The sequence below is a fragment of the Athene cunicularia genome, assembly GCF_003259725.1.
Source record: "Athene cunicularia isolate RWA chromosome 19 unlocalized genomic scaffold, athCun1 chr19_part1, whole genome shotgun sequence".
Taxonomy (NCBI): Eukaryota; Metazoa; Chordata; class Aves; order Strigiformes; family Strigidae; genus Athene; species Athene cunicularia.
In genome coordinates this window covers 11,765,799-11,782,082 of record NW_020799124.1, presented here as the reverse complement: position 1 = coordinate 11,782,082, position 16,284 = coordinate 11,765,799, and the positions used below count along the sequence as shown (strand labels likewise).

General features: G+C 46.6%; 1 protein-coding gene across 2 annotated transcripts in view; it reads right to left on the bottom strand.

The window, feature by feature from the left end:
- The window catches only part of MTMR4 (myotubularin related protein 4), a 55,798-nt gene that overhangs the window by 12,767 nt on the left and 26,747 nt on the right, over positions 1 to 16,284 (bottom strand). For both annotated transcript variants that reach the window (XM_026861536.1, XM_026861535.1), the window contains exons 3-8: positions 13,845 to 13,934; positions 11,281 to 11,397; positions 10,511 to 10,593; positions 10,129 to 10,295; positions 8,611 to 8,707; positions 2,086 to 2,199 (exon numbers count right to left, since the gene is read on the bottom strand). In XM_026861536.1, the coding sequence (XP_026717337.1) occupies positions 2,086 to 2,199; positions 8,611 to 8,707; positions 10,129 to 10,295; positions 10,511 to 10,593; positions 11,281 to 11,397; positions 13,845 to 13,934 (668 nt within the window). The remainder of the gene's footprint in view (positions 1 to 2,085; positions 2,200 to 8,610; positions 8,708 to 10,128; positions 10,296 to 10,510; positions 10,594 to 11,280; positions 11,398 to 13,844; positions 13,935 to 16,284) is intronic.

Genomic DNA, 16,284 nt, shown 5'->3' with positions numbered 1-16,284 from the left:
GGCATGACCTAAAAGCCTGAGACCCAGCACTCATCCATGGGGCTGGAGCCATCTCCACCGTTTGCCCGCTGCTTCCCCAAGAGCTGCTGCAGCACAGCCACAGGCAAAGGTGATGCTGAGCATCTGTGAGGAGCATTCTTGCTAACACAGGCCCAAGGTCTTCTGAAGGTGGCTGTGTAGACAGAGAGTAACAACGAGGAGCAGCTGGCATGCGATGCCTGTCTGCTTCTGTAGTCAGCTAAATAATTAACTGCATCCTTTGCACCGTTTTAAAAGTGAATTGTGCCTGGAGGCCCCTGCACCACTCCTGCACATCCCCAGTGAGGACTCAAGAGATGGAGACCTGAATGTCTGCTTTGCTTAAAAGCTAAATTATACTCTTTTTAAAGAAAACTGATAATGTGGTACCTTTGGTGTCATGTTTTACAGATCTGACTGTGACCCAGCAAGTTTAGCCTCGCTCTCCAAAGGCTCTGAAGCCTACCAAAGCCCTGTGCTTAGAGCCCCTGGGATGCACACCCCCAAACCCACTTGTCCAATCTCTCCTGAACTGTGAGCGAGGATGAGGAGCTGAGTGTGAGGCTTTTCATTTCTTCCCCTTCCATACAGCACAAGGCACTCCAGAACTAGCCATGGCCCCTACAGACCCACCTGGCCAAAAGCCTTCAATCTTGAGGGCAAAGACTAAAAAGTGCATGAAAACGAGATACATATGGGCAAGCACTTGTCCCATCTTGTAACATCACTTGTCAGCATCTTCTAATCTGATCCCAGGCTGCAAAGAGTTGCAGCTTAGATTGTAAATTTACTGGGTACCATTATAGTGATATAAAGCAAGGAACAAAATAATTGTTAGAGTAGCAAAAAGACATGGCTTTGCCCTCAGGTGGAGAGTCACACTGGGACAGTCTCCAGCACCAGGCCATTTTTAGTAAAAGTAATCACAAATACAATTAATTTCTTAGCTGACTTTGCTACAAAGAAGGAAAGGCTCCATACGATAAGCAGCGCTCATTATTACTCTGCTGCAGAATTTAGTTCTCCTAGAAGTAATAACACTGTGTTTTGCCAGCATCTAACAGCAAACCATATAACATGAAGATGTAACGTTAAGGTACACGTAAATTCATTAATTTTGTTTCCTGGCTTTTGTACTTCCCAGGCTTGTTCTTTATTGTGCAGCTCTGATAGTTTCAAAGTTTTTTATATTTGGATTTAGTAACTGCTAACAAGGAGTCTAAGGCTAGAAACCATAATGTACATTTTACAATATACACACTGGCTGGGTGCATCTATTCACTAGCCTCCCATTTGTTTCAAACATGTCAGTCTCCCAGAAAACAGGTCTGATGAGAAACCACCCACCTACCCCCAAAAGCCCTGCTTTATTTGCTGCCTAGCCTCCTGCATCCCCCTGTATATATTATTTTTGGAAGGCTGACCAGGGAATATTTACTAGCTATTCAATCAACAAGGTTCAGCCACATGCAAACATCTCATTCTGTTACCTAAATAATGTCAAACTCTCAAAACTTGGTCAAAACAGAAGTGATTTGCACTTGGGTATTAAAAGGTACGTCCTAGCTGAGAGCAGGACCACACAGCAGGCTCGTTTTGGCCAAGATTTCTTTTCAAAGTAGCAGCTAGGCAAGTACCAATTGGTGAAAGTTCTGAAACTCAAAGAAAGAGAACCTTGATTTGACATAGTGTTCTTGCTGCATCTCCCAAAAGATGAAAGTCACCCACACCTTCAGATCTAACCAAGAGCAGGAAAGAAGCAACAGTTACCAGAACATTGTTTCTCTGTTCTGGAGAACATCCCGAGTTACCATCGCAGACTGGGTGCCTACAGAGGCTGATGTATGTCTTGGGAGGAGGAGGAGGCCCAAGAGCAGCATGTTTTCAGGTGGGAGGCAAAAGGAGCACCAGCACGAGGACCAGAACACAGCTATCGCTGTCACCCCACGCTCCACAGCCCTGTATGCGCTTGGCTAACCTGGCTTCACAGTGCCCTGTGCAGGACTGTCAGGAAAAGGACAGCTGTCAGGGGTCTGGGGGAGAGCACTGCATTGCTTTTGTGTTTACCTGTACACCACCACAGGTATCCTTTTCCACGACCTGAATGAAGCCACGTTCTCTAGCTCCTTATCAGTGATCCAGACAGGGACCAGCAGCTTCTGAGGATAACTGGAACAAAGCCTGGAGAAAAAAAAAAAGCATGAAGATAAGGACTTGGCAATCAAAAATATTTACCAGAGAAGCTGTGCAGAGAGAGGACAGGAGCAGTTTCCCCAAACTCAGCATGCAAGACTTTGGCTCTTCCTCTTAATATCTGTCTCAGTATAGCCTCAATGTGGGAAAAGTGACCCAAAAAATGCTGTCAGGAATGAGCTGAGAGAAGACGATCTCCTATCACCTCAGGCCTCACCTCCAGCCCCATACTAAGTGCACCCCAGTACTTCCCAAGCATGCCTTTGGAACATCCTCTGGATTTAAGAATTTATGAGGGTTTAGGGTAACAGTCATTAATTTATGTGGGGGTTTGGTTTTCTTGCAACACTTGCAAACCCATAAACACACAGAATTTACTTCTGGTAAATGATGATCTGCCATTTTCTGCCTTGCAGAAAAAAGGTCAGCATTGATAAAAATTTACACATTTCTCTGCAAGGAAGACATAACACTGCCCAGAAAGATGGCAATGGTGAATTGGTGTATGCTATAATAAAATGACATGAGGGAGATCTAAGAGAGTATCTTGTTTGGTGGGGTGCCAGAAATCAAGATTCCTAGTACACATCTGAACACATGCCAGAAGCAAGAGGAATGTGATGGGCAAGTCCCTACCAATCCCCTATGCTGGAGAAGAAACTCCCAGCACACAGAGCCAATAGCAGGGGCACCCAACTCTTCAACGAGCAGAGTGGCAGTGCCAGAGGAGCCCCACATCTGAATCAACCTGAAGCATAAAGCAGTTCAGCTGAGATGGAAATTCAGTTGGTGGAGGCAGGGGGGAGATGAGAACAGGCAACAGGATTGCAAATGCTTAAGTCCTAAGAAAGCTGTTAAAAATCCAACTGCAAGTACATTATCAGCAAGGCAAGAGGGAAGCCAAGGGTCAGAGGAGGACAGCCAAACAGTGCTGGGGAGAGAGCAGTATGAGTAGGATGAAGCACCGGTGAAAATCCAGGAGTGCAGGGGCTTCCTGGTTACTGCAGCCAATATCCTGCCCTGCGGCATACAGCTGCATGCAGGGCAGGGCAGGGTGCAGGCTGGCTGCTGGACCAGCTGAGCTCCAACAGCCCAGGCAGAGAAAGCCCTACATGCCAAGAAACATCAAAGAGCAACTCTAGCTCTAGGCTATATCCCACATCATTTAGAAGGAATGTTTCAGGGCAGATGGGAAACAAACTGAGGGGAGTGAAACTATGCAGCTGGCAAGCTCCAAAGGGTGGCCTAGTGCTCCCCTGAGCCCCAACTACCCCTGCTGAAGGCAAAGATACAGCCCTTAGTATCATTTAGTTTGTGAAGCTAGCAAGGAACTGCCTGCCACGTTAGAAGATGGCACTTCGCACAATGTCTAGACAGCTTCTCAGAAAGCCCCAGGCAGAAAGTAAAGTTGGTCTACAGGATAAAAACAACAGGGTGAAGAAGAGGAATCCAGGAAGCAAAATTAAAGCTGTCAGGTAAGAAGCTGAAGACCAGGATGTCTGTGGTAGGATGTCTAGGCTTGGACATTTCTGAAATACCCCAGATTCTATGTGTAAAGTTGGTCAGGAAATTAGAGACGCATTGAAGTGGGATTGAGAATAAAGGTATGTGCAAGAGGGTTAGCACCTGTTAAGATCTGGAGGAACTTCTGGAACAGCTCAATCTATGCAAGAATGGGCTTCATCAAAATGAAAACAGAATCGGTCCCTGGCACTACAAATGAAACATTATAGGAGATTTCTTAAAATAAAAATTGGGGAGTCAGTACAGGAGAGGTTCAGGAGCTTATCTTCTAAGAGATAAGTCACTAAAACTCTGTAGTCTTAAGAAAACAGTAAGACAGAATTCAGTAAAATTCAGGTAGGAAACAGGATGCCTCAAGAAATTAAGCCAAATTTAAGCTGGACACATAAAAACAGTCAATGACGTCTAGACAGACAACTTGTGCTTCTAGACTAGAATTCCAAAAAAACAAGGGAGAGAAACTGAAAAGTAAGGATAAATATGTTGGCTTAACATCATCTTATAAACTTGATACAAGGAAGATTATTAGTGGTACCCTAAATTTCAGAGTACAAGCTTTGTAGGAAGACCAAAATATGTTGAGCTAGTGAGCAAAGTGTGGTATGTTCCAGGAAAATGTGAAGGTAAAAGCATGAGGCCAAGAGTTACCAGTATCCACAGCAGTGCAGAATGTGCCCTGATTCAAATCCCAAGCCTAAAGAGAAACAGTAACAACATCCACAACAGGCTGGAATAGCTGCAGAAAGGCTGCCAGGGCAAAAATTGCCATGGGAGATTTGGGTTGCTTCCACGTAAACCACATAAGCATCATGATAATGCATGGGACAAAGATGACATTTTCAGATGCAATCAGCTGCTTCTTGGTGCTATCAGCCAAATAATACAAAAGTACGTAACTCTTCCTTTGGTTCTAAGCTGCTCCAAAATAGAATAACTGAAAAATCACTTTGTTACAGTATTCATCACATAATAGACTTCACCAATGTTTTTAAGGGGATAAGACTCCCACGACAGTAAGGATGAGTTTCAGAAAAGGGGGGGAGGGAGATGGGGGGTGGGGCGGGGGAAAGCTTGTAGATGATATGATGGTTATTTAAACATTCTATTTGATGGTAATATAAAATGCATCAAAAAGATCAGAAAGAGCTAGCAGACTTAAACAGTGAACAAAAGAAGGATTTTAGAAATAAAAGGACATCCTTCAAAGAGGGGAAATGTTTCCAAAGGACATGAGAGAAGCCAAATGTGCACCTGAATTTAAAAAACTGTAAAAATGAGACACATCATGCAGCTTTTGAGAAATGACTTGTTAAAAGCTTAAAACTCTGAAGACCTTTTTCAAACATCTTGGAGGTATCAGTCTGCTACCAAAACTGAAGGTCTAATAGATCAGCAAGATCACAGCAGAAAATCAAAACAATTTGCATTGATGTTCAGCACAAGAGTCCACAAAGAGGCTGCCAGACATAAACCTGTTTTACAAGGGACAAGGCACAAGAAGGGGAAGTTTTAGAACAATCTGCTAGGAATGAGGAGTAACTAATCACCAGGACTAGATAATGCTCAACATTTCTACAGCAACCCGAGTGCACAGCAGGTGAATGATTAACTGAGATGTGTAAGCTATTGCTTACATTGGCTTGGGTGCCAGAGGAATGAAAGGTGGCAAACATGGTATCAATTTTGTAAGAAAGGTCTCAGGGGCAAACATGGGAAACCACTGGAGTCTGACTTCTGTACAAAGCAACTCGCTGTCACAGTTGGTGCAAGGGTAAATACAATGCACTTGGGAAGAATCAACACGGCTTTTGTGGAGGGAGGTCGGGCATCACGTATGTGGAGTTTGCTGGCAACATCACTGAACGAGCAGGTAGGGCTCACGTGGCTGACAGTCAGTTTGGATTTTCATAAGGGTTTGTTGGCGTTTAATTTGTTTTGGTCTGTGTGTTTTTTAACAGGTGGCTCCCCAAAGACTTGAAGGAAGCTTCTCTTACAAAACAGTAACTCTCGAGAAGATAAGCAGTAGTACAGAGCTTCAATGGTCATTTTTCACCACAAAAGGGAACCATGCTTGTCCCTGTGTTGTGCAACATGCTCCCATGTCACATGGAAGAGAGACCCACAGCAAAGCAATGTGGGTCACGGAGGAGCGGCCTGGAACACCCTGGGACCACGCTGACCCAGAACACAGGATGAGACTTCTTGAAACTGTGAGGTTTGATCCCAGAAAAAGGTGGCTGTAACACCACAGACGCATAAATCAGCACAAGACACATACGGGCAAGGAATGACAAAGCATCTTCTTGCCACAAAGGTAGTAGCCAGTCCAGCCAGAGAGATCTTCCTTCACAACGCAAGCGCACAGGCTTTATTGCCAACAGTCCTTGCAGACTTATTGTCTACACATTCATATAGCAGATACAAACAAAACACTAATTATCATTTTTCCAATAAAAGCAAAGGATAGTATTAAAATAATAGTATCAAAAGACAAAATATGAATTAAGAGCAGCCACAGAAACAAAAAACATCAGCTGTCTAAAGCAGTTACACAGAACTCCAGACAGCTTTTTCCTCATGAACTCAAAAATAAAATCACAACTGTAAAAAGATCAAAGCTGAAAACAAGCACCAACACTTAAGAAAAAGTGAATGTTTTTTCCTTTCTGAAGGAACGACGTTTGTACCAAAGCCACCAGCATTAAGGTCGATACGAAACAACTCTCGGACAGCATGGGTGCACCAGATGGGCAATGCCAGGATGTGTCCGTTTCTCTGGATGTACAGACCACTGAAGAGGTGAGCACCATAGAGATATCATGTAATAATTTTATTATCACTGTATGCTGAAATAGTATACTTTTATCAAGACTGAAGGAGTGGTTATTATATGCTTGTATTGCTCTAATTTTATGATGGCTGTCGCCAGGAAGAAGATAATAGTTTCCAGATAAGGACATGTCCGAACAGACTTGAAAGACAATGAACAAAGCCATTACCTTGGAGTATCCTGTCTCTAACAACACTATTTTGCCAATGCTGGGAAATAAAAGATAAAAAGGACTATAAACAGTTAAAAAGTAACCCGATTCCTGTGAATAGAGGCAGGTGGTGATGATCAAAAGGCAAGGCAGGATTTAAAGACACAATCCCCAAAGCAGCAAGAGAGAACTGGTTTCTGAGTTGCACAAACAAATTACACCACCTTTGAGATCTCGGGATGTCTGCAGGAAGCTGCGACCTGCCAGGATCTCCAGGTAGGAACTCAGCAGATGGAGAAAAGCAAAACCAGGCCTGCATCCAGCTTGCTGAGGTTTGTTTCAAGTTCCTTCTTCCCTGGTTTGGTTGGAAATAAAACAACTGTCTTTAGAGAAGTCGATTAATTGCTGTGTATTACTGGCCAGGAGAAGAACCACAGATGGTCAATTTAAGTTGAGCCTTCTGAAACAGTCAGAGGGAAAAACATCCCAAAATCTAGTAGCAGAGAAAGCCTGATGGCTGTCAAAGACACACATAGACTCCACCTAGGGCAAAGACCTACAGGTTATACACTTGAAAACTGAGCAGTTCAGGAAAACAATTTTTATTTGACAACCTGGGAGAAACTGCATAAATGCCATCAGTCATGTTAATAGTCCAAAAGCATCGATGCAGTCAGTATGCCCAAGTAGAAATTATAAATCAACCCCTAAATCTAATGCTTGCTGCTTGGATACTTGAGGAAGAGAGAACAGGCAGCAACTTCAAAACTCCAGTGGGATTTCCCCAGGCCAGCACACCCAAGGATTCTCATGGTCCCCACAAGAAACTAGCGACCTGGAGCTGCCCGATATATAGATGATGGGGATGCCTTTACTGGCTGAGACAGAGAAGAGACTGAGAGATACCAGTCATTTTGAGAGAAGGATTATGAAGAATGCAGAAATGAATATGTCTGTCAAAGCTTAATAAAACCCTGTTGGCTTAATGCCACCTGCTGCAAAGAATGCAGCAGTGCTTCTCCAAGAGCTCCTGCGCTTCTCTCCAGAAGACAGGCTGGAATCACCAACGTGCTGATGGGAGAGACCTTTGGAAAATCTCCACTCCACTCCCCTGCTCACAGGGGACCACCTCCACCACCAGATCATCTGAGACTTGAAATGATGCAATGGTGAACTCCCCCCTCTCTGGGGATCTGCCCCAGCACAGCACCACACTCCCGGGGAAAGATTTATTTTTTCCCCTCCCATGTACAGTCTGAACCTCCCAAGCTGCACCTGTGGCCATTGCCTCTTGTTCAGACATCTGCCACTGTCAGAAGAGTTTCACTCCCTCACCTTTGTAAATGCCCTTTCAGCAGCTGTAGGCTGTAAATCACCCTTTAGCCTCTTTGCACCAGACTGAAGAAGCCTTGCTCATTCCCCAGACTTCTGAGCATCCTGACAGCCCTCCACTAGCTCACCCCGTTTCTCAACAGAGCTGAATACTCATCTGACATTATGAAAACTTCATGGTTTTTATTTCAAACAGCACAAGCATTTTAGAGAGAATGACTGACCAGAAAGGCAACCCTGTGATGGACAGTTCCTCCAAGACTCCCAAATGTCTTTGCATTATAAACTACCTGAGTCAGCATTTACAACTGCTGCTAGCTCTGATGTTTGGGCTATATTCCTTCTTCAATTCCACAATGTGAAAGGCAGAAAGAAAGTGGATCTGGCTCATATACTGATCTGCCTGAGGGTTTTCTCTGGCTCATATACTGATCTGCCTGAGGGTTTTCAAGGCCAGGAAGGAGGATTAGATGGAATCTGACTCACCCACTGTTCTGCACAAGGATTGCGAAGGGGAGAAGGAAAGAGGAGAGTGGAGAGCGCCTGGTGAGGAAACACTCACTTGTAATTGTTGTTGATGTCAGAGACGCGCCAGACGTTCTGCAAGTCAAAGCCCATCCTCACCAGCTCCATCTCAAATCGGTATCTCACATGGTCACCTGGAAGAACAAAGTACAGGGCACTGTTACAGGGCACAGTTACTGACAGCTAAGCAGAACTAATGAAATCTAACCGTCCTAGCAGCAGCTCCACAGCAGCTATATCCAGGCTGGAGAGAAACTACAGGACAGCTGGATGGCAGGGACCTTGCTGCAGAAGCCAAAAAGAACTGTCCCTCACCAGGGTTCCTCTGTTTATTTTGTCAAGTCAGATCAGCTCTCAGTCTCAGGGCACAGAGCAGCATGGAAACAGCCTCCTCACATCAATGTGAGAGTGGGGGGTGGGTGTAATTTTATCCCCTTTTGCCCTTCTGACAGAGATGGCTTCCAAAGCAGATGTCAGAAACCCCACGGCAGAGCAGTACTGAGCACCCATCCCAGGCAGTTAGTTTTGTCTTCTGGACTGCTCTCTCAGTGGCTGACTCAGGGTTTCCTCTCTTGTGTTTTAGCCACACCTTACAAATCCTGGATGTCTTTGTTGCCCAAGTGTCAAATGTTGTTAATAAATAAATATTGCAAAGCTCTTCACCTCATTCTGTTGCTGCAGCAACAATTTCCACAGGTAAGTGTATTTACACTAGAGAATAATACTTTATCTAAAAGAAAGACAGAAAATATCTCCCAATTGCTGGTGTTTGGGACACAGTAAGAACACTTATTTTTTCTACCAGCTTCTTTTTGATATCTCTTTCAGCCATACTATCCAACCTCATCCCTCCATCCTATCCCGTGTTTGGACATTTCCTTCACGTTACTGCCTCTCTAGTATCAGCACCTTTTTAAGTCTAAACCAGGTTTGTTACTCATTTTAACCCCCCCTTGATTCATGATGAAGCCGTTTAAAAGACAAAGCAACAGCAAGTGAACTTTGTGTTCCCAGAGAAGGGAAACTCCCAATCCACAGGAGGGCACCATCACAGCTTTGTTTTCTCTTTATGGATTCAAAGATTTTATTTGCACCTGTGTAAGGATGAGCCAAACATTTCCGCAGACCTGGCCACAGGAATGTCATGGAATTTCTAGGTGTTGGAGAGGAGATGAAGATGGACTCATTAATTATGTTGCCTCAAAGCTAATTATGTTTACTATCCAGGAACAAGACTGCTTGAGCTCTCTGTCATCATGATGAGAGTACCAAAGTATGGGATGTTTTCTTCATCCACAAGGAGAAAGGGAAAAGTTGCTTACGAGTTGCTGGCTCAGAATGCTCTTGTGCTTATTACTATTATTCCTTTTACTGTGCTGTCCAGCCAAACCTGGCCATCAGCTAGATCTCTAGGTCAGGTACAGGATGCCCCTCAGCAAGATCAACTTGGACAGAGCTTAAGACCTAGCCGGACATCAAATTATGGACAACAGTTTAAATTGCATTGCAGTGCTTGTGGACAGAAAAGCAGGAAGGGGACAGGCCAGGAGCTTACCTGGACGGCAGAGATGTGCATGTTGATCCTCCTCATCAACACAGACTCCTAAGCACCACGCGTGGTAGGCAAATGCAAAGAGGTCCTCAGGCTTAGCAGGGCGGGCAATGGCTCGAGTTAGCCTCTTCAGCCACTCCTGGCACTGCTTAAAGGTGGAAAAATGGCACCTGCAAACCCAAATGTAAATCACCCTCAGTGGGTACAGCCAAGACACACAGACAGGGAGCTCTGCTCCACTTCACCAGAAAAAGGAATGAAGTGCGAGGTCTTAGCAACCCTGGCCATGAACAGCTCAATTCCAACAGCAACACAGAGGGAGACACCAGAGCTGATCATGTCAACCGGCCTGCAGTGGCACCTACAACATAGCAATAACAGATACCTGATCACTTTGGAGTCCTTGCAGACGATGTGAAGCTGGAACATATCCCGACACTCCACACTTTCCATCATCCTCAAAGGCACCTGTGAGAGACAGATGTAGGGCATGACAAGACATACCACGTCACATCAGAGACACAGCAGCCTTGCCCACAGGCCCATCATAAACAGGCATGGCTCTACCAACAATCATGAGCTTCCAGTTCGAACTATAAACCCACTCCAAGGTTTATAAAGCTTCATGTCTCAGTGCAGAGCCTCCTGCAACAACTACTACTCTGATTTCTATTCTATCCCTGGATTGTCTCCCACCCAGGGCCAGTTACTGACTAAATCACATCCAGACAAGTACAGGTAACTGAACCAAACAGAAGCTGCAATAAAAGATGGCAAGTCAAGACAGTGAGAAAAAGCCTCAGGCTCCCACTGTCTGTCTCTTGATTGCGGGTCTCCAGGTTGGAGAAGTCTCATTAAAACTGGCCTGCAAAAGACCTTAACAGTCTTAAACCCACCAAGTTTAAAGCTTGAATTTAAAGGGAACAGCGAAGAATATAGTTATTATAATTAATTATTATCCAGAGGAAAACCCCATCCACACAAAATGCAACAGCAAAACAGCAACTGCAAGGCCAGGAGTAACTAGAGACAGCACCAGGCTTGGCATCCTTCAAGAGGCTCCCATGCCACAGACCATGGAAATGGCTTATGTCCCCCCAAAATACTGTGAGAGATTATGGTTCGGGCAGCAGGAACAGGCAGATCCAGACTTACATTGATCACAGAATCCTTGAATTTGATATGAAGCCGGTAGTTGGAGATGGCAATCACAGCATCATTTGCATGGCCAAGATACTCCACTCCCTCGCCCTGCAACACAGTGAATGGGACCTGGAAGGGAGACATCACTAATTCAAGACACATGCAGAGTACTTTGTGCACCATAAATGCCAAGAGCCACTCTTCCCACTGCCTCTGCAGCACATCTCCTGCGGGAAATCATTCACAGCAACGTGGTCTTCGTGCACCGAGAGCAGACATGAGCACAAACCAGCACTGGTACCTGCTGCCCAGCCCCACGAGATGGATCTTCTTCTGAGGATGCCTCAGGACCCACTGAGCACCTCCTGAGAGGTAATTACTTATGGAGGAGAGGTGCAACCACAAATGCTACGGACACCACCTGTGGGCATCTGGCAGCGAGGATACTGTATGGGGGCAAAGGGATTTATGGTCTCTGCTTTTCAAAGAGAGTAAACACAGCCCTGGTGCAAGTGGCATTATAAAGGACACAACTTCTGGCACGGACACAACCTCAGGCACAACTCAGACACCAGCTGTGCACTCCCCAGCTCCAGGCAGAGCCTGATACATTCGGAGTCCTCTGCCCCAAGGCAGCGTCGCATACATGACCCTGCTGTGTCAGGCTACCAGACCCACTGGTACCAATCTGGGTAAGTAAATGAATAAATGTTTTGCCCAATTTCTGCTAACAAGGCTCTGAGGGAATCCCTATGTACAGTTATTTGTCTGACTGAGAAAACTTCAAAGTTACCCGTATTTGAATTTGAAAAAAAAAAAAATCTATATAATCAAATGTCTTTGTTTTTTCCTATCAGTCCAGACATGCTGTAGCTATCTTTAGAACAGGGTATCCTGGCAGACGGCCAAGTCTTTTTTTCCTTGTATTTAAAAAAGGTAGAACAGCCTAAAATTCATTAGGCCCCTTTTTTCATAGCTATGTAGACTTCTCATTGTTCCCTGAATGCCACCTACACCAGGTGATGTTGGTAACCAATTACGCAAAAAATGTCATGAAGATTTATCACTTCAGCCAGAGTCCTTCACTTGCCAGACAGGGCATCTGATGAAACAATTTATTACACTGTAATTAGTACAAGTCAGACCACCTTGTCTTTATTTCTAAGTTGTTTCTATGGCTTGGGTATTCGCTGACTAAAAACTGAATTTCCTGGATTTCAAACTTCATGTGCAAGTCACAATTGTTCTGACAACTTCTCCATTCTTAAATTATTTGTACAAAAATAACAACCTTAGACTGGCACCTGTCTGAATACTCTTTGAAAATGTTCATTATTTGACATTAAAAGAATATGCTCTCTTTATTTCTGCAGTTTATTTATGCACACTTGCCAGAGCTGGTTTTAGTTGGCATGTATTTCTTCTGCTTACGTGGCTCTTTCACACAGCAACATAAGGGAGACAGATTATAAACGGGATGCAAGAACTGACAGAGGGAAATCCTGGAATAAACTGACAGGTGCCTCAATACAGCTTGTTATCAAGCCAATGGCGTCCTTTTAGACTTCATTTTACATTAAGACACTTAACAATTTACTGAAAGCAAATTACCCTTTGGGAGGGGTGAACTTTACGGTCCTCCACGCAGAAGACTAAAGCAGATTCTGCTCTTCTCTGGGTAGTCTCAGCTCAGAGTCCTCTCAGTGGCTTCACCTCCTGCAGGCCACAGACCCACAGCCTTGACCCTGTGCAACTCCTCAATCCGCATTTGCTCCTTCAAGTCAATCATCCCGTTGCCACATTTCAGTCCTTGCTTTTATCGGCACCATTTACCAAGACAATGCCACAGAGCAAACTCAAATACTGCTGCAGCAGTGAGAACATACAACATGACCCTGGCTGCAGCCATAGGAGGAGCACTGGGACAAGGTGGCAGAGGACTATGTTAAAGGAAGCAACAAACACCAGGAGGCTTTGCTCCTGCTGTTCAGAATACTGCCCCTGCTTGCAGAGCAGCCACAGTACCCAGGTCTCTTTCAAGGGCCTTTTGCAGCAGGAGGCTGGAGCTATATGAGGTTTCTCTTTCCCACAGCTCTGCAGCAGGAAAATGCCAGGAGCAATGTGTATTAAGGCCAGATTAGCCATTGCAATTGCACATCATGGCTACCCAGAGCACAGCCTAGTCCTGATACTTGACCTGTCCCAGAGAGCATCTACCCGCTGCAGAGCCCTACAGAGGCAGTGTCACAATTTCTCACTGTCAGCACAGGCAGACGACAGGGAATACCCATGTCAGTTCCGTATTGCATCATGCTCCAGCCATATTTCCAAGCAGCAGATGGGATGCTGTACAAATCGCAGCGTCTGGGCAGGGCTGGGAAGGCAGGGCCAGGGAGTGCAGCGCTGCCGGCAGCATCCTCCGCACACGCAGAAGGACCTGCTGGTCCAAATGTCACCTACAGCACGGGCCAGCCCACTGCCACGTCCAGAACACGTCCTGGGCTGGAGAACTGCTCTCAGGTTTCACATTACTAGAGTCGAGCCCAAAGTCTGTCTGGGTTTTCTTAATTCCTTACCTGCAATGACTCTTCCTCCTTTACAAGCTCTTTCGGGGGGAACAAGTCCTTGGCCTGGATATACTCCAAACTGGGAGGGCCTTCCTCACCCTGCATTGCAAACAAAACACACATTGAGACATGTTATGAAAAACCAAAAACCAAAGCTGCTGAATACTCTCAGCACCCCAGTACCTTGGGGATCCCCTGGACCTGTGCACGGAAATGCCCGTTCTGCCTCCAGACTGTACTCTGCATTGCAGGATGCCAGCAGTTCCCCTGGCTGTTGCACTGTGCTGTGTTACAGCACACTGAAAGACTGAAGCAAGTCTCCAAGTCCCATCTCCTCCAACCGTGTGGTATTTGGAAAGCCAAGCAGATAAATCTTGACCACGCACAGGATCTCAGACTGATGTGACAGTAATTTGTCATGTCAAATGTTACCCCGTTACCTTCTCTATGGCACCACAGCAGAAACACTGAAACACAGATGGTTTCCATCTACAGTCCAGCTTCAACCTACTCTTTCTCCTCTCAGGTTCATAAGGACTGCTCTTTGGGAGTTTTCATTTTCACCCTCAGTCCAAAGAAGTCTGGGAAGAGCTTGAAGCTTTATGAGGAGAACACGTAACCCAGTGACAACTGTATTTAAGTGCACCCAATTCACAGCATGCGTTACTGACTGGTGACAGCACCCAAGCATTCATCCTCAGGGCAGCTGAATGTGTCTAACCCGCTCAGACAGACACCCTGGAAAGCCCACGGAGGCCTCAGAGAAGTGGTCTGAGAGGACACATGGAGCCTGGACACAGCATCATTGGAAAAGGGGAGAGTGTCCCAGTTTGTGACCTGTGAATCTTCAGTCACTCATGAAATCTCGGTCCCAATTTTCACCAACCCTCACCCCACACTGTCAAACCACTGGCTTACTGTACAAATGAGCAGCATCCAGACACTCAGCTGAGGATGCTGCTGGGAGCCCAGGATGGTCTTAGTTTCATGTATATTTGGTGTGGGAACACTTTCTTCACAGTGCCTCTTGCTCCCTAACTATAGTTCCTCTAGGCTCCAGCACTTATTAGGAAATACTCTGTTCTGTAAGCATCAAATAATATTTTAAAATGAAATATCTTTCTGGGGAAGTCACCCAAGCCAGAAGCCTAAATTTCAATCTGAAGAAATAAGAACCCAACCCTTTTGGCTTCATTATATTTAAAATGATACTAAATCTCCTTATGCTGCTGACAGCTGCTCAAGCCTTGGCATCCACAGGTACAGCCTGGCCTGAAGTGCTTCCTGGACCTTGGGCAGGGGCAGCCAGACCCCACACAGCCCACCTCCTCGGGGCCACATGCTGCTCGCAGCTAGCATAAAATTCAGCATCAACTCCAGCTGGAGGCAAAGGCACTGCCCCTCCTCAGCCATTCACCAGGTCCCCGTGTGAGGCTGTGAGGGACACAGAGCACAGCACCTGCTCCAGCCACCGCCAGTTACTGGGGAGCACGGGGGCTTGCAGGGCTCTCCTGCCAGCAGCTTGCTCTGATGCCCAGGAGAGCACAAAGGAAAGGTGTGTGTCTGTGTGCCAGTGCAGCAGCCAGGGAGCAGAGATCCTCTCCCATCAACACTTTGCAGCTCACAAAGAAATCCCAGCGAGCATCAGGAACTGGAACAGGGCAGCCTGAGCTCTCCACCGGCCTGGGTGTCCTTGAGTCCCTCCTCTCCTGCAGCACAGGACAGGCGGGAGGCTGAGCATCTCCTCCTGCCACAGCCCGTCCCAGGGTACCAGCAGAGCATGAGGACCAGGATCCTACTCCCTTTACAAGCCAGCCATCTCCTGAAGCCCTCAGAGCCATTTGGCCATGAGACCTTGAGGGGGATGTGGGGGTATGCTTTCTGAAGGAAGGGGCATCAGAGCTCCTCTAAGCAAGAAAACTCTTTCCCCTGAAGGTATAAAAGATGCAGAGCTCAGCATTCCTTCCCACTACAACACCCTCCAGGCAGCATCAGCACAGGGGGGGGGTCTTGCACACCCCTGCCTTGCACACCGCAGCCATGGCGGGCGCATGGAGCTCCCCTGGGTTCAGCTGCTCTCACACAGTAATTTTCCAGCTCCAGGCAAGGACTGGCCGGAGCCTGCGTAGCACGGCCCGTTCACCGGGGCCTTCCGGGAGACTCGACCTGCGGGGCCGGGCACTGCTGTGCCCTTGGGGTCGGGCAGGGCAGGAGCCCAGCATCGATGGGGGCCACGGAATCCTCCAGCGACACGTGGGAGGGAGGAGAAGGGGGATCCCCCATTGCGGGGGGGCGGCAGCACGCCGGGGTCGGGCAGATCCAGGACAGGAGGATCCGCACCCAGCCCGGCCTCAAGGACAGGCCTGACCGGGGGCAGCCAGCCCAGCCGGGCGCTGGAGGGGGAAGCTGGCTGACAGCTCTGCCTGCACGGAGGGGAGGAGCCCAACCA